Source organism: Pteropus medius, unplaced genomic scaffold, assembly GCF_902729225.1.
Source record: "Pteropus medius unplaced genomic scaffold, Ma_sr-lr_union100, whole genome shotgun sequence".
Classification (NCBI taxonomy): Eukaryota; Metazoa; Chordata; class Mammalia; order Chiroptera; family Pteropodidae; genus Pteropus; species Pteropus medius.
Window position 1 is genome coordinate 6,240,292 of NW_024356336.1, and position 16,921 is coordinate 6,257,212.

Here is a 16,921-nt window from a genome sequence, read left to right on the forward strand (position 1 = left end):
GATCCATGCCCCAAGTTCTCGAGCCTGCGTACTCTGGGAGGATGCTTGGACAGATTGAAGCCAAGGCCATTCTTTCTGCTGTCATTGCCAGGGGAACCACCATCCTTGCCAAACACTCTTGGTGTGGAGGAAACTTCCTGGAGGCGACAGAGTAGATTCTGGCTCAGATACCTTCTGAAAATAACAAACTAATGCACTTACACAGCAACTATTTGTTTCATTACATCTGCCAAGACAGGATCGTGTACCTTTGTATCACTGCTAATGATTTTGAATGTTCCAGAGCCTTTAATTTTCTGAATGAGATAAAGAAGAGATTCCAGACCACTTATGGTTCAAGAGCACAGACAGCACTTCCATATGCCATGAGTAGTAATTTCTCAAGTGTCTTGGCCGCACAGCTGAAGCATCATTGCCAGAATAAGGGACTAGACAAACTGATGGAGACTCAAGCTCAAGTGGATGAACTGAAAGGAATCATGGTCAGAAACATAGATCTGGTAGCCCAGTGAGGAGAAAGATTGGAATTATTAATAGATAAAACAAAAAATCTCATGGATTCGTCTGTCATCTTCAAAACAACCAGCAGAAACCTTGCCTGAGCCATGTGCATGAAGAATCTCAAGCTCACTATCATCATCATCATCATCATCATCATCATCATCATCATCCTATCAATCATGTTCATCTATATCACTGTATCACCTCTGTGTAGTGGATTTACATGGCCAAGCTGTGTGAAGAAATAAAAAAGACTAAGTTATCATTAACCAATGATACAAAAGAACAAGGAGTTAAAAGGCCAAATGATCTAAACCTTTCACTACTGACAGATGGTGTCTGCCAGTCTCTTCAAACCTCTTCTTTTTGTTTTTAATCTTGTTCTATGCATCCAGATTTATCTTTGTCCTCTCAGTTTATTCCAGTGCACTTCAAATTGAACCATTTATTGCAACAGTAGCCTTAAAAAGGCTTTTTGTCTATTTCTTTGGTTTAACTAGTGTTATACACTTAGAGAAACGTTTTTGTTGGTGATTACACAAAGCCATCACCAAATTGGAAAACATGTCGTATAAATCGTCTGCTAAAACTATAGCTGAATGTTGTACGTGCACAGAAAAGTATTCAAGAGACACGTATTGCTAACATCTCATCTTTATGTGTTTTGTAATTGAGGAGTTTTAGATGCTTGAAAACAATATGAATGGAGAATTATTTGGGGAATTCTAATTCAATTGTTGGTGCTGCCTGCTTCTAGGAGCCCAAGTAGATAAAGTATTAGACATTTTATCTCGGTCAGAGAGAGAATATTTTGCTAACCCATTAGAAGCACGCGCAATTACCTTTGACTTCCTAGTATTCACTTTCAGGAAGAAAAATTTGACCATTTGTAAATCTCACAGAGCTTGGTACCTTCTGTTTCCCCATAGCAGTTGATTTGAGAAGATAATGGTTTAAATATTGTTGAAGGTTATGGTTTTTTACATATTTCTTTTTCTTCAGTTGATTTTTAGAGCAATTCTATAGTTAACAGAATACGTAGTGGAGGGGGTGGGGAGGCAGATGCCTCTGGCTCACCAAAGCAAAAGGAGAGAACCACAGAGAACATGCTAGCATTTTAGCTCTATGAATGGAGGCAGTGTGGGAAGTTTTTTCCTGTCTGGGAAATGCCCAAACAGAACATGGTCAACTCCGGGGTTTGGGTCCGGCTGCTGTTGAATAATAATAGTCTGAGCATCCTTTGTAGTTTAGTAAATTCTTTAATCTGCCTACTTTTGAAGAATTCTTTTGTGAAAAGAGTAGGCACAACGATGTATAGATACAATGCAAGACGGTTTAGCATTCATTTAACTGCACTGTAAGAAAACTGGAGTGCGATCGCTTCGCTTCGGCTACTGACATCTGTTAGCTAGTATGTACTTTTAGTGTGTATCTGAAAGGACATTTATTGCTCTGGACCTAACTGCATTTACTTATTAATAAGTGCCAGTAAATGGAAATTACATTATATTTGACTATTTTCCCAATGAAAGAACAAATCAGTCTATAAAATCTAGCCACTTGTTTAGCCTAGTCACGTACCTTGAATATATATATGTCATATAACCTGGCTGATGCTACCTGTTCTTCCATCTAAACCTTTCAATTCATTAGTTGGACATGGATTTTAGCCCACTGGAACACTTTTCCTGGTGACCATGCATTCCACAAATGCTTTTCCAATTTTGTTTATCAACACTAATGCCTTTTAATTGCATCAGCATTTCCTACTGGAAAACACATTTGTTCCAGGAAAACATTTGCCATTCCTGAATAATAATTTCCAAATGTCTTTAATCTAAAGAAGTAGACTTAAAGTAGATTTCCCTTTCGTATACACAACTGAATAAAAATGATGTGCCTGTCTTAGGGATAAATGACTTAACTGTCCCTTGATCTGTTTACATATAAGAATGCTTTTTAAAGCACATATCCTGTTTTAAATGATGCACAAACTGAAGGCATTAATGAAATTTAAGAGTAATACAAAAATAAATAAATAAAATAAATAAAAATGGGAGTTGAACAGCATTTAACCAGAGGTGATGTGGAAGGCAATTAAACACACAAAAAGATGCTCAACATCATTAACCATTAAGGAAATACAAATTAAAACCAGACATGTATCAGAATGGCTAAAATAAAAAATATTGGCAGTACCAAATACTGTCGAGGATACAGAGAAACTGGGTCTTTCATAGTGGAACAGAAAAACAGTATAGCCACTCTGGAAGTTTGGTAGCTTTTTGTAAAGTTAAACATACTCTTTACCATGTGACTGATCAATCCCCACTCCTAAGTTCACATAAAAACCTATACATAAATGTTTACAGCAGTTTTATTCAAAATTGCCTCAGACTGGACGGCCAAATATTCTTCAACGGGTAAATATAAAACAAATTCTGATATATCCATACGATGGACTACTACTTAGCTATAAAAAGCAACATGTGTGAATCTCAAAGATGTTACACTGGAAAAAGCCAGCTTCCAGATGTTATATCCTTTATGAGTCTATGTATGTGACATTCCGGAAAAGGCAAATCCATAGGGACAGAGAACAAACAGATCAGTGTTTGCCAGGGGCTGGGGTGGCGTGAAGGTTTGAATACAAAGGGGCAGCATAAGGGGATTTGGAGGGTGATGGAACTGTGTCCTGACTGTGGAAGTAGACAAATGTGTTTAAATACACAGAACTGTACATATAAAAAAGTTACTTTTATGATATGTTAATTTAAAATTTTAAAAAATGGAAATAAAATATATCCAAATAAATTTCTCTTTAAAAATGCTTTAAAAGAAATTTTCCATCTGGGTTTCTTCCAGGAAGGCTGCTTTATGAGGATTCTGCCATGCCAGTCCTGGTGTGTGTGGGTCTGTTTATACTGTAAAATGAGATCAGTCTAGAAACGTAATTTTCCTTCTCCCCACCATCCTCGATTTTCACGCCTGGGCATGCTTGTTGTGGAAGTTGGGGGTGGGTAGGTTTGGAGATAAAGAGCATTTGGCTGGCACCAAGTTCTAGACCCACAGAGCAGTTGTGCTTTTGTCTATCTTATATATTATCTGAAAACCTCTGTATTAGATAGAATGGCTGGTCTTGAGCCAGATCCTCAGGCCCCTCGGAGGTTTGAATAGTCCTGGATTTCAGGGCCTATTGGCGGGGCCCACTCACTTGTCCCTTTGGCATGTACCTCTGTGGACCCCAGTGGAGTTGAGCCAGACCAGGACGCTGGCTCTCATGTTCAGTGATCTAAACAAGGCCTTTAGGGAGAAGTTGGAAGTGTGCTCCTGGTTTTAGGGCCCCAGGTTGCAGATGGATTAAATACAGTGGGAACTCTGCTAAGGCTCTGAAGTCTAGGCCTCCTCTAAGGTAGGATCTGAAAGGACTCAAACCATTTTTTTTCTCACAAAGGATGACTTTTTGGAAGAACACTTTGTAAACAGTAAAAGGCTGTGCAGAGGTGGGAGAAATGCCACTATGAGGATGACTGTGCTGACTCAGGCCAGCAGGACCAGAGCATTATCCACAAGAGCTGCTGGTTACACTGAGCACCTGCCAGGTGCCAGGCACCGTGCTAAGGAATCATCGAATCTTGAATGACAACCCTGTGAGAAAAGGGCTATCCTTGCTTGGACAGATGAGGAAACTGAGGCTCCAATAGGTCCCAGATCACATGGGGAGGTGACAAAGCTAGGTTCCAGTCTGCAGCTCCAGCCTTCTGAATCAAGGCCTGTGAGAGGAGCCCCTGAGGCCTTCCTTGTGTCAGGCCTTCTCTCCAAGGGTGCCCTGGAGGAAACTAATGTCACTTTCCATCAAAGGGTGGTGGGGGGCGGCCAAGGGCACTTTGAGACCTTGCCATGTACAATAGCACTCAAAAAAAGTTTTTCATAAATTTATACAGTAGAATGCATTCACTGAAAAATATGCATAAATCCAATCTAGAAACCAGAGTTGGGCCCCTGTGGTTGAAGGTGGAAGCAGGGGTGGCCTGGGCTCCCAGAGCACACCGAAGGTCACTTATCCAGTGGGTTGGCACTTACTGTGAGAAATGAGGAAGTGCCATGATGTATAAGGCTCTGGTTTTGGGTTTGAAAGAACAAGGTAGGATTGTGGCAGACCCATTCTTGGGTTAGTGGCTTAGGAGAGGGCTACAAGATTCTGGACTTACCAGTTACTTTGGGCGCTGGTCTGTTTGACCTGGGCACTATCTGCCTCACTTACTCTCCCCTCTGGCCAGCAGCCATGACTTGTCATTCACAGGGTAAGAAACTTATCTTCACCATCTTACATTTAGTGAGTTTAATCTTTAAAGAGATGGATTACAAGGTTAAAATCTACAGCACCTTTCCTTTTTTCTTGGCTCTTATAAAAAGCATCACCTGGTGTTTTTTTTTTCTGGATCATAAAAGTAAAATGTTTAACTTCAGATGTTGGTGTAGGATCAACAGCAGATCTGTACCTCTGACCCCAGTGTAGGTGCTGGTGGCATGGCTCACACTGGAATCATTAAATGGACCTCCTTCTCGTAGATGTCAGGGATCACTCCCATAGGGGAGTTGACCATGTGCACACTGTTCTTGCCAAATAGCTGGAACTCATAGTGGATGAGCTGTTCCCAAAAGCCGTTGTTGGGCCGAATGATAGGCCGGCACGACTTGGTCCATGTGTGGGCATCCAGCAAGGACATGGAGTGGTATTTCATGAGGTAGGCAAGGCAGAGGGCAGCTGAGCGGCTCACGCCAGCTGCGCAGTGGAGCAGCGTGCGGCCCTGCTTCATCTCCACACTGTGGATATGATCAGCAATGGGGTCAAAGAAGTCACAGAGACGTGAGATGGGGGTGTCAGCCACAGGTACCTGTACATACTGGATGTCCTCATATAAGGTGTTCACCACCTCCACTGAGACATTGATGACCGTGGTGATCTGGTTGCTGGAGAGCATGAGCTTGTTGTTGGCAGCCACCCCACTGCTGATATACAGGCTGCTGGTGATCTGAGACAGGCCGCTGACCGAGGGCTGCCGGAACTGAACCGGGAAGGTACACGGGGGTGCTGTCATCAGGCCGGTGGGTCAGTGTCCAGTGAGGCATAAAAGCTGCATCTTTCTGTTAGGCTGTGTCCATGGAAAACTGCAAGGAGGGAAGGAATACTTAGAAGGCAGGAGCCCAGTTGTGCCAGCAGGCCAAACCTGGGGAATTTCCAAGAAATGGATGGAGATAAATAAAGCAGATGGCCCAAGGTGGCCCTCTGACCATCACAGTAGAATGACCCAAGGAACTTATTAAAAATGCAGATACCCAGGCTTTTTCTCAAGTCTATTGAGTAGGTACTCGGGGTGAGGAGCAAGAATCTGCATTTTCAGCATGCTTCTCAGAATACTTAATGTGCTTTGCCCTGCAGGACAAAGGACAACCCCCTGAGCCTGGCACTGAAGGCCCCACTTGAAGGGCCCCACATTTTCAGTTGGGCAGGCCGACTTGTGTCATACAGCTGAGCCCTGGCCTGACTCTCCAGGTAGGCTCACACAGCCCTGTTCTCCCTTTTCTTCAGAATCCCCTCCTTCCTTCCAGCACCTCTAAGTGGGAACAACTCACAGTCTCCCAACTTTATGCTCAAATCATGAGACTGAACCAGTAACATGAAACCACAGCCCACTATGCTGGGAGTCCCTGGTGGTATAAGAAAGAGAAGGGTCTTAGCTTCCCCTCTCCAGGAACCATCTCCTTAAAGAGACAAAAATGTGCCCATGTGAAGCTGATGTGAAATTACAGTCCTACATCGTTAAACATGCTCTTGCACCTTGTCTCTAAGGACAGCCTCTGAAAAGGGTCGCTGAAGACTTTCTGGAGACCAGCATAAAGGGCACCATAGCAGCCTCCAAGGGCGAGTGCAGAGAGGCAGAGGGGCCTCAGGCAGATAAGCCATACCAGCATGATGCTGTGTGCAGCAGGATTGTGCCATGTACCCCAGGGAGGGGCAGACCCCTTCCTACTAAGAAATCTCAGGCCCCTTACTCTCCCAGTCTTGATCAAAGCTATACAAATAGCACATTTTCATGTGTTTCACTGAAATAGGAGCATTCGAATTTAAAGCACACCTCTCAAACCAAATGGCAGTTTTCATCTGGCACAGACAAATGAGGAGCTAAAGTTCTGTTTCCAGGCTTAATATATTTTAGTGGCCACCTACCGTCAAAATGAGACGGAGCCCCTTTCTTTGACAAGGCCATTTACAGACTGGTTTCTGCTCATCTCTCTAGCCTCCTATTAGCCTTCCCTAGGTTCTGAAGGGCCTTGGCTAGCCTGAGCCACTTGCAGTTCCATATGGACATCTGGTCCTTTCTGGCCCAAGTCCTTTGCCTTTGCTGTTCTGAGTCCCTTTCCTTACAAGTCTGTCGGAAACTGATGTTACATTCAGTAGAGAACTGGTGAGCCTTGGACCTTAGCCAAGGGTCACTTCCTGAGGGAAATCTACTGAGATCACACCCCTCCCCCACATTTGATAAAATCCCTGCTCCAGGCTTTCTAAGCCCTGTGTGCTCTCCTTCCCATACTTTCTAAAGGTGTGGTTCTGCCTTGATCTGTTCGTGACTCTACTGGGATATCAATGCATCTGTCTTCACTCCTACTGTATCACTAGTGCCAAGCTCCATGTCCCCACAAGTAGGTGCTTGATAAATATTTGTTGAATGGGAGAATGTTTCCAACAACCACGATTCTACCTTTTGAGATGTTTTCTGGAAAGAATGCGTTCTCTGCCATGTTTCTCTAGAATTTGGGGGAAGGGCTGGGTGGAGGTGAGTGTGGTTCCTAGGCTGCTGGAGAAGAAGGCCAAAGCCTGTATAGGTAAATCCTGCCAAGACCTCAGAGTCAAATGTATCAGGCTCACCCCAGGAAGGGAATATGGGCTGGTTTGTTCTAAAGGTCATGTGAAGGCAGGAAAAAAGCCCCCCTCCTGCAACGCAGTTGGAAGCCTAAATGCTAAGGAATCTTTTGGATCCACATCATCCAAAAACCCAGAGAGAAGTGGACTGAGCTCCCTCCCAAAAAAAACTAGGGCCCAGTGGACAACAGGGAAAACTGCTATACATTACAGTGACAGAAAGTTTGCAGAGACACTGCTCTTGAAGGTGAAGGCAGTGATAGGAGGAAAGTAGTTTTCATTAGATGCTGGGTACGCTGAAATGTACAAGACAGCTATGGCCCTCTCACAGAGCTCAAAATCTAGTAGGAGAGACAAACATTAAACAGGCAACTATGGGCGCAAGAGTTAGAAAACAGGACAACAGTGCCTATCTTATAAGGATCTTCTGAAAATTAAATGAGGTAATCCAGGTAAAGTGTTTAACACACGGCCTGGCACAGCATGAGCTCTCTAAAAATGATAACTATTGTTGGTACTGCTAGAGAAGTTAAAATGCGGGTCATTATGGGAGTGAAGTCTAAAGGGATTTACTTCAGGCCCAGGGCTAGGGAATTGCAAAGATCGCCTGAATAAATGACACAAAGATAGGAAGAACTTTTAAAGTGAGGGGGAGGGAGGTAGAGAAACAGCAACTTTGCAGTTCCATTTTACCATTTCATAGCCTACAACGCTTTTGGCTTCCCTCATCTGGTTCGATCTTCAAAGCAACATAATAAACTGGTATCTGGAATTAAAATCTCCCTTTTACACATGAGGAAAGTGAGGCAGAGAGGGGACCTACCTAGGGTCACAAAGCGAGGTCCGAAAGCCAGTCTTTATGGCCTCATTTTGCGTGGGAAAAGTCGGCAAACACCGAAAGGCGTCTGTTAATACTGGGTTATAAACGATAAAACAAAGTCCAAGGGTTGACAGGAGTGAGGCGCCACTTCCACGGTAGAGCCAGATAGGTTTCCTGGGAAGTTGGCGTTGGAATGGTCTTCCTCATCTACTGGGTGTCAAGACCCATATGGTCTTACCTCTCTCCCGCGGGCGGGAGGGCAGGTTCGTTCAGGAAGCAACCACGCCCGAAGCTTCCAACGAAGGTCTCTGGGAGAGAAAAGACCAGTCACCACCCAGGAGCCACAATCCCCAGCGGCCCGGCGCTCTGGTTTCCATAGCAATGGCCCCTCAGCGCGGAGGAATCCGCCGTGCCGAGTCTTCAGAGAAACCGCGGCGTCGTCTCCCCGCCCTGGAGCTGCCCCGCCCGAATTTACCCGGTTACGCGCCCCGCGTGATCGCTGGGGCCACAGCAGTCCTGGCCGAAAAGTAGGGTCGTCTCGGCGCGCGGCAGCCCACTCTATTGGCCCAGCCCGTCTCCACAGCAACGCGCCAGCTGCACCACGGCGGCCGCCGAAGGACAATCTTACTTCGACCGCAGCTTCCCGGGTTCCGCATGCACGTCCCGCCCCCCTCACTCGTCTCCAGGGCAACGAGGCGGGCTCACCCCACCGCGCCTGCGCAGGGGCTCACTCTTCGTCTGCTGGCACACAAAAAGCATGGCTCGCAGTTTGGCTCCTGTTGCCCAGTCGTTCCCCAGCGTGGAAACCGCGACTACCCAGCAGCCCAGGCCCTCGGTCACGTGGGACTTAAGTCCATCCACGGCCTCGGACTCCACCGCCCAGGCGACTACCAGCCTCCGCACCTATCCGGCCTCGGCCTTCTTCCACCGAGATAGGCTTGGCAGCCGCCCCGACATCAGAGCTGTAGGGACCCAGCCACAGATCTGCTTCCTGCGGCCGCGGATGGCGCGGCCGCTAGTGCTCTTCAGGTGCGGCTTGGGTACCCCATCAGATCCCTGCTCCCTCAGCTGGCCCCTGGGACCGCAGTCTTGGCCCTCCCAGAGCCAGCTAGGTCCTTTCTTAGAGAGCCTAGTGAGACCCAGGTTCTCCCTCAGTCCCAATACCTCTCTTCTCAGATACCTCTCTTCCCAGCCTCTGCGTTCCCCAGTGGTGTCCCTGTGATGCATGACAGGGCGAATTTCCCCAAGTGACTGTGAGACCAAGCCCTGTACCAAGAGAAGAGGTCCTTTGATGGAGAGTGAAGAAAGAATTCAACACACACGCCAAAGTTAGAGTCAAAAGGAAAGCTTATTAGAAAAGGATTAACACTCCACAGACAGAATGTGGTCTCCTCTAAGAAACAGAGTGTGAGAGACCGAGAGATGCTTGGAAAAATAGTGAGTAGAGGCGGAGCCAAGTGTTTAGGGAACTCAGTTCATATATCACTCTTTAGGTCCTGTGAATTATTGTTTAAAAGGCTTCGTCAACCCATTTCCTTTGATATGGACTTAACAGTGAGGAAGGGAAGGGTATGTAGCTGTGATAAGGTAAGACTATGTAGAGTGAAAGGCCTGCTAGCAGTTCTAGCCTTTAATCCATAGGTTCCCCCCATGGTTTTAGCCAGAGGGAATGACTCTTGGTTCCTGTTTCCCCTTCACTGGTGTGGAGAACGGGTTGTTAGTAATCCAGCAGAAATCTTCCTTTTTTTCTAAAGGTGTTCTCCTGGCCTGGCCGCAGGGCTGATCAGCGCATTGCGGTCTCTGAATGTAGCTTGATTAACATTTTAATTAATATTTTTGTCTCCTTCCTACATTAACTGGGAAAGCCTCCATTACTTTGGCCCAGCCCCAGTACCCACAGACAAATTTCTCCTTCACAACCCTCACAACATCCTCCAGGCTCCCACAGAAGTCTTGCTTTGGAGAGCAGTTTGGTTCAAAATTACCATTATTTATTAACTTGAAAGGGAATATTTCCTGTCACTCCTTTTCGTTGTTGTTCCCTCCCAAGAAGTATTGGTATATTTGGTGCAACACTGAATAGGTGAAGTGTTTTATGTCTTTAAATATTGTAAGTCTTTTTTTTTTTTTTAAACAGGATGTAGGGGACTTTTGTATGTGAACTTCTTGATCTCTAAACCAACCCTTTTCATCACTTCATTCCTTTTTTTGTCAGAAAAATGTAAATGGGAAATTGGGGCCATTTATTTAGTTCTACTAGTGTGTGAATGTAAAAACATCTATAAAACCATAGTTTCAAATTGGCCGAAAATTATTTAGAAAATAAATTTTTAATTTTTCTAAATGTTTTATCCTTTAAAAATTGTCCTTTTTTTTTTTTTTTTTTTTGTCCTATGCAAGCAGTATACACTCAGAAAAATCAGAAAAGACACAAGCAAAATGAATGGGCAGAGACAATCGCTGTTAACATTTTGGTGTATATTGTACCAGATTCATACATATATATCTACTGCAACATGCTTACACTCTTTGTGTGTGGCAGTGTGGGGAGGGAAGGAATGTCACCAAAAAGTTCACTGGCTTTTCTCTCCACCTAATACAGTATGAATTTCTATTTTATTCAAAACTGCATAGTATTTTATTGTGTGACCTAACCACAATTTATTCGAGCGCTTCCCAAATTGTACATTTAGTTTCCAAATTTTAGAATGAAAATACGAGCAATTATTTTGAAGTGGGCAAAAATATTTAAAGGTACATAGTTGCAGAACCACTTCATGGTGTAACCAAATTATCAAAAATTGAAAACTCAGTGCTTGAGATTATCCATTTTTGACTAACTCCTCATTTTGACCAAATAATCTCTAGTTTCATCTGGTTCCATTTCACTCCATCCCACCCCATCCTGTCTTCTACTTCTAGCCTTCAGAGTCTCCTCAAATGTTTGTCCACCTCAAAATTCCCTCACTTTGACTTTTTCCAAATCCTTTTCCCTTAGAATTTCTCTATTAACCAAACTTACCTCTGTCCAACTCTTTATTCTCTTTTTCACTGCTTCCTCTGAGCACCCTCTCGCGGACCCCCCTTAAACCAAAGGCTCTGGAGCAGGTGCCCCCTCCTCAACCTCCCTCAAATTCATTCCTCTAAACCCTACCCTACAACTTTTGCTCCTCTCCTCCAAGACCCCCACCTCCCATTGTATCCTGCATTTTCACCAGGAGACAGTTCTAAGTCTGTGTTGACACTTCTTTGGGACTTTCTACATCCTTCTCACCATGGCTTTTCCTCTCAGCATTCAAGAAACACCCCTTTAGTACATGTTTTCCACCAGAAGAAACCTAGGCCTATTCCCTTGCTCCTTTGACAAATATGACAGAGCTGTACCTCTTCCAAGAAACCTGGGGAAGCCTCAGCCACTGCTCTAGGACCCCATGAAATCAGGCCCTGTCCTAGCCATGACCCCAGCCATCTTAACCTGTACCACCTTCCCCTGCTCCTCCCAGCTTAATGAATTCCAGCGAAGCAGCGGTGACAAAATTTTTACCCAAGAGCCACTTATCTCGGGTGATTATTCGTGACAACCTCAGTGCACAACGAATCTATGAAATGGAGGTAAAGTCCTCACAAGTTTTTGTGATAGAGGGTGTTAGTGGCTTGACTCATGTTCATTTCACTCTCCCCAATACCTTGGGGAAAGATCACAGATCTTAGAGGTGATAGGGAGCCATCAAGGTGCTCTAATGCAAATCCCATTTTACAGAGGAGGCAACTGAAGTTTGGGATTAGTCATTTGCCCAGAGTGTCACAGCTGTTTCTGGACTGAGGGAGCCAGGGAAAGGATTTCATGTCTCTTGACTCTTATGGCATTTTTTTCCCCCTCAAAGCATATTACCTTTCTATTTGGGGAATCCGTGAATGGATTCCTACCATCTGCCATAAAAAAGTAGTCTTGGGTCCTAGACCTTGAAGTGACATCAACACATTTTAGTCAGTTTTTATTTTTTTTTTCCTTTAGGGATCATTCCCCATTGTTCATAAGAGATTTGAGGTTCTACTTTTTGCTTATGGACAAGTAGGGCTTGACCTGCTTAGCTAAGAGCCCTCAGAAGAAGGGGAGGGAAACCACAGTGCCATTACCCTGCAGACCCGGATTGATTAATTCATTAAATGTATCTTTAGGGCCTGTTGGGACAGGCACTGTTTCAGGCATTGAGAAGAGACTAGTGCACAGGACAGACTCCAAGAATGTACTCATTTCTTCAAGCAGAGCGGGCAGCCCAGAGTTGAGCTGCTGTCTGCTCTTTACTCTGTGGAGCTTCCCTCCATCTTCCAGGGCCAAATCCGGATGGACTCATAGGATTCTCACATTGAAAAGAGTGAGGGAGGCTTAAGAGATAGTGCCAGATCCTCTAAAGGACCACAGAGATCAAAAGAAGAGTAGAGACCTGGGTGTTTCTCCCTCTGCTAAACTTCCAGGTATAAGGGAAACAAGGTGGACCCGAAGAGTCCAGTTTTGTGTGACTTTGGGGAATCACATTTCTTTCAAGACTCTTTTTTTCCTTTATAAGATAGGATCTATTAGGATCCTTTCAGTTGCAGGTGACACAAACTGAATTTGAACTAGTTCAAGCAAAATAGAGAATGATGAGTTTACATAATTAAGGATGGATAGGGCAGGGTCGCCAGTGTTTGAGATGAGAGAAACCAGGGTTCCAGTACCGTTGGACGTGTGTTCCACTTACTCTCTCCATCTCCTTTTCTGCTTTCTGCATGTTGGTATCATTATCAGGTTAGCTGTTTCTGGGGAGTGTGGTCATAGGAAACTTTGGCGTGTAGCCCAGAAAGGTATTAGAGTGCTTCTATTGCTCGAGTTAGACAAATCTTGGAGAAGGACTCTAGTTGGCCCATTTTGGGCCATGGGCCTATCCCTGTCCTGATCACTGTGGCCAGGTTGTGTGGGCAATTATGAGTGGCCCAGGAGAGGTTGAGGGCCACCCCCTCTAAGTAGGCGGGGGATGTTGTACTCCTGGCAAGTAGGGTGAGTATCTTCGAGATACTGTACCTGGAAACTCTTCTGAGTTGGTTTTATACATACCAGAAGGCTGTGCCATCCTCCAGCCATCCAGTTCTTTTAAAGCCATATTGAGCTCTTCTATATTTTAGGTACTCAAAGTTCATTATGTATTGTTACCCACATTTAATAGTTCAGGAAACAGGCTCAGTGAAATGGAGTACCTTTGCTAAGGTCACAGAGTGCATTCAGTTTCAAACCTAGACCTGACTGACCGTGGTGCAGGATGTTCTCCCTTAAGGACAGGAACTGTCTTCTCATTGTTTGTAGATCTAATGGCTTGCTGAGGGCCCAGCTTGTAGGAACTTCAGTGGATTTGAAGCCTGAGTGGCAGCATGGCAGTGCTTTTGTCTTCCCCGAAAAAGTGCTAATATTAGAGGAAGAAGTAGCATTGACTAATCACATTTCTCGGGACCGTAATGAGAACGGCTAAAGTCTAGTGTCTTGGGAATCCCCTGAGCATACTCTGAGAAGGGTGGATGATGGCTAATATCTCTTCATCTGTGGCCATGATTCTTAACTGGGGCCAGTTTTGCCCTTCAGGGAACATTGGCAATGTCTGGAGACATTTTGGTAGCACACGTGAGAGTGGGGTAGTTCTACTGGCATTTAGTGGGTAGAGGCCAGGGATGGTGCTAAATATCTTACAATGCATAGGACAGCCCCCACCACAAAGGATTACCTAGCCCTATGTGTCCATAGTGCCAAGGTTGAGAGACTCTGATCCATAGTAAAGGTGAAGCTCAAGGTGAAATCACTAGCTTAAAGAGGCCAAAAAGCCTGCTGTCATGGGAGTGAACTAGAAAATGGTGATACGAAGCAGCCATTTAATTTCTCAATGGCTGTATCAGCATCATCTCAGATACATGATAAAAATATAGATTCCTGGGCCCCATCTAAACCCTACTAAGCTGGAATTTCTGGGGTCTATATTTTCATCAAGCAACTGAAAGGTTTCTGATGTTCAGCCATTCAGAGACCATCTATTTGAAGTATGTCTTTTAGTGTCCATATTCTCTGCCACCCAGCCTCTCTCTTCATCTCTTGTTCCCAAGATCCACTTAGGCACTAACTCCCTGTGTCAAATAATGATGGCAGCATTGTGGAGCTCTCTTTTGCTTACATTATGCTGGGTATTCTGAGACAATGTCAGTGCTTAGAATCCCCAGGAGAGTTTGTTAAAATGTTGACTCTCAGGATCCCCTCCCACTTGGTTCTATTTCAACATGCCCAACACTTCACCATTCTTCAAAACTCAACCCCAGTTTTTATGCCAACCCTCCGTGAAGCTTTTCTTGCTATCTCCCTTCTTTGAACGCTATGCTATTTTTTAGGGCTGTATCACTCTCTGCTTTGCTTAGAAATATTTGGTTATGTGTCCCATCTTCCTATGTCGTAATTTCTGTGAAGACCTGTGGCTGATTTTTCATAGTATCCTCTCCACAGCTGGCTCATTGGAATAAATAAATGAGTGAGTAAGATAGAGGATGTGCCTCCGTAGAGCATAAAGTCTTGTTGGGGACAGGACAGAAGCGATATGATAGAAGAAATGAGTTAAGTGTGATATGGGGGATATCACAGACGATACGTGGGAACCACTAAACGAGTAGTAGGAACAGGGTGATAGAAGTTAAAGAAGGGGTGAGGAATAAGATGCACCCTTTCCCCACATTCTCCACACCTCTTTCTGACCAGTTTCCGAGTAGAGTTGTTAAGGTCAAAATCAGGCTCCTAGGCTGCAGACTGTCAGAGGGTACCATAGTGGTCATCTAGCTCAATGCCCAGGGAGACGAGGCTTCCTGTGAATCAAATTATTTATGGAACATTGGGTCCAGCTGGCACATTTTCACTCCCCTATCAGTAGTACAGACGCCTCTCTTGCTATGAAGTAGTTTCCTCACCCTAACCTCTCCTCTGTTTTTTATAAGACAAAAGCTTCAGACAAGACCAAGAAAAAGATGAGCTACTTGTATGACCACCTGAAAAAAAAGTTCATGACGGACCAGCTTAGAAAGCTGGGGAATTGGAAACGGGAATCCATGAACCTCCGGCAGTACCTGAATAGCACCGGAGTGCAAGGTCACTCCATCCTACCAAGAGAAGCTAGCCATCGCCGCCTTCGTGGCAGACAATCTGCCCCATGACAACACTAGACCAACGGGAGGAATAGATGTAGAAGCTAGCCAGCTGACACCATTGTAGAACAACAATAAACCAAGACCAGTAGACAGTGGAGCATAAAAACTCTAGCACTTCTAATATTCCCTGCCCTGTGCCACCCCTCTGTTCTGGTGAAGGAGATCCTGATAGTCCCATAGCTGCCTGAGTGGAGGAGACTGAATCAAGGCAGCTTACATGGTTAAGGCAAAGATCAACCTTGTCTGAGGTGAAATGCCAGGCCAGGTATGCTGAGACAGTGAGTGGTACCTTAGATGGCAAGGGCTCAGTAATGCCACTGCCTAGCATTCCAGTGGTAAGGAGATCAGAGTGGAGCATCAGACAGCTCTGGGGCAAGTGCTATGTATGCCACCCATCAGCTGTGTGGCTTTGTAATCTTACTGAGCCTCTGTTTCCTTATCTTCAAGAATGGGAGAGTAACAAAGGAACTTACCTCCAAGAACTGGCATGAAGATGTGGCCTACTTGGCCCAGGGCCAGTCATTTCCAGTGGCTCTCATTACGATGGCTCCAGTTGGCTTCCAGCCTTGCCAGTCCCCACTCCCTGGCCTGCCTGTTAACTCCAGCTACACCTCAACAGTCCCCTACGTTGTGCCTTTACTTGCGCAAACCCCTTGTCTAGAATGCCTCTTCAGTCCCCCAGGCCCGCCGCCACGACCTCAGGGCTCTCAGGAAGCGCTCTTCATCCTTAAAGGCTTATCTCAACGTCAAGCTTCTCTGACCTTCTACCTCCTGCCCGCCCCTTACTCTATCCTGCCTAAGCTCCATGGGTTTCCCCTCCCCTCTCAACTTAAATTACCTGTGGTGGCTTCACTCTGCCTTTTGTGGTAGCTATTTGGGTATTTGTCCAACTCCTTATTAGATTGTACAGCCTTTGAGAGCAGAAACCAAGGATCCTCCAAGATCCAGTTCAGGCCTCTTCTGTGACACTTCTCTCACCTGGCCACAGTAGAAAAGGCCACTCCTACCTGTGCCCACGCCTCCATTTGCACCAAGCGTGTGGTTGGCCATTTCTTGTTTGCTCCCTGTCTCCCTGACCACGTTGTGAATGTCTTAATGGCCAGGACGCTTGCTAGTTCATCTCTGTAACCACAACGCCTAGTAAACAGAGTATTCACTCAGCATTCTTTGAATGAATATCTTATTCTTTTTTTTTTTTTTTTTTGTATTACGGCATCAGCACCACACACAGAATAAGAGCCTGGTATATATTTTTTGAGTTAACCAAGTCTCCTCATTTTATAGAAGAAACTGAGGCCCAGAGAGGTGACCTGACTTCTCAACATCACATAGCAAATTAGTGTCAGAGAACTAGAAGCGGGTTTCCTGACTGCTGTGGAATAGTCATTCTGTATCACCACAGCTGCTAGTTAAGGACCTCAGTCCTCTTGGTGGCCTTTGGAAGTTCTCCTCACTCATCCTCATCC

General features: G+C 45.1%; 2 protein-coding genes and 1 pseudogene across 6 annotated transcripts; 2 read left to right on the forward strand and 1 right to left on the reverse strand.

Annotated features, from left to right (window-relative positions):
* On the forward strand, positions 1 to 1,160 carry LOC120601861 (vesicle-associated membrane protein 7-like; annotated as a pseudogene).
* A 580-nt stretch (positions 1,161 to 1,740) lies between these two features.
* DUSP18 (dual specificity phosphatase 18) lies at positions 1,741 to 8,852 on the reverse strand. Of its 3 annotated transcripts, XM_039861753.1 has the most exons (3): positions 8,722 to 8,851; positions 8,485 to 8,554; positions 1,741 to 5,673 (listed from the first exon to the last, which is right to left on the reverse strand). In XM_039861753.1, the coding sequence occupies exon 3, from the start codon at positions 5,601 to 5,603 to the stop codon at positions 5,037 to 5,039; it is 567 nt and encodes a 188-aa protein (XP_039717687.1). In that variant the 5' UTR covers positions 5,604 to 5,673; positions 8,485 to 8,554; positions 8,722 to 8,851; the 3' UTR covers positions 1,741 to 5,036. The 3 variants fall into 3 exon arrangements, with proteins under 3 accessions (XP_039717687.1, XP_039717689.1, XP_039717688.1); XM_039861755.1 differs by lacking the exon at positions 8,485 to 8,554 and having other exon boundaries at positions 8,722 to 8,852; XM_039861754.1 differs by lacking the exons at positions 8,485 to 8,554; positions 8,722 to 8,851 and adding an exon at positions 8,250 to 8,446.
* A 117-nt stretch (positions 8,853 to 8,969) lies between these two features.
* On the forward strand, positions 8,970 to 16,615 carry CUNH5orf52 (chromosome unknown C5orf52 homolog). 3 transcript variants are annotated; one of them, XM_039861756.1, is made up of 3 exons: positions 8,970 to 9,275; positions 11,750 to 11,858; positions 15,246 to 16,615. In XM_039861756.1, the coding sequence occupies exons 1-3, from the start codon at positions 9,004 to 9,006 to the stop codon at positions 15,459 to 15,461; spliced, it is 597 nt and encodes a 198-aa protein (XP_039717690.1). In that variant the 5' UTR covers positions 8,970 to 9,003; the 3' UTR covers positions 15,462 to 16,615. The 3 variants fall into 3 exon arrangements, 1 of the variants encoding a protein (XP_039717690.1); XR_005652577.1 differs by lacking the exon at positions 11,750 to 11,858 and having other exon boundaries at positions 9,039 to 9,275; XR_005652576.1 differs by lacking the exons at positions 11,750 to 11,858; positions 15,246 to 16,615 and adding an exon at positions 9,423 to 10,545 and having other exon boundaries at positions 9,039 to 9,275.
* Positions 16,616 to 16,921: the final 306 nt, after the last annotated feature.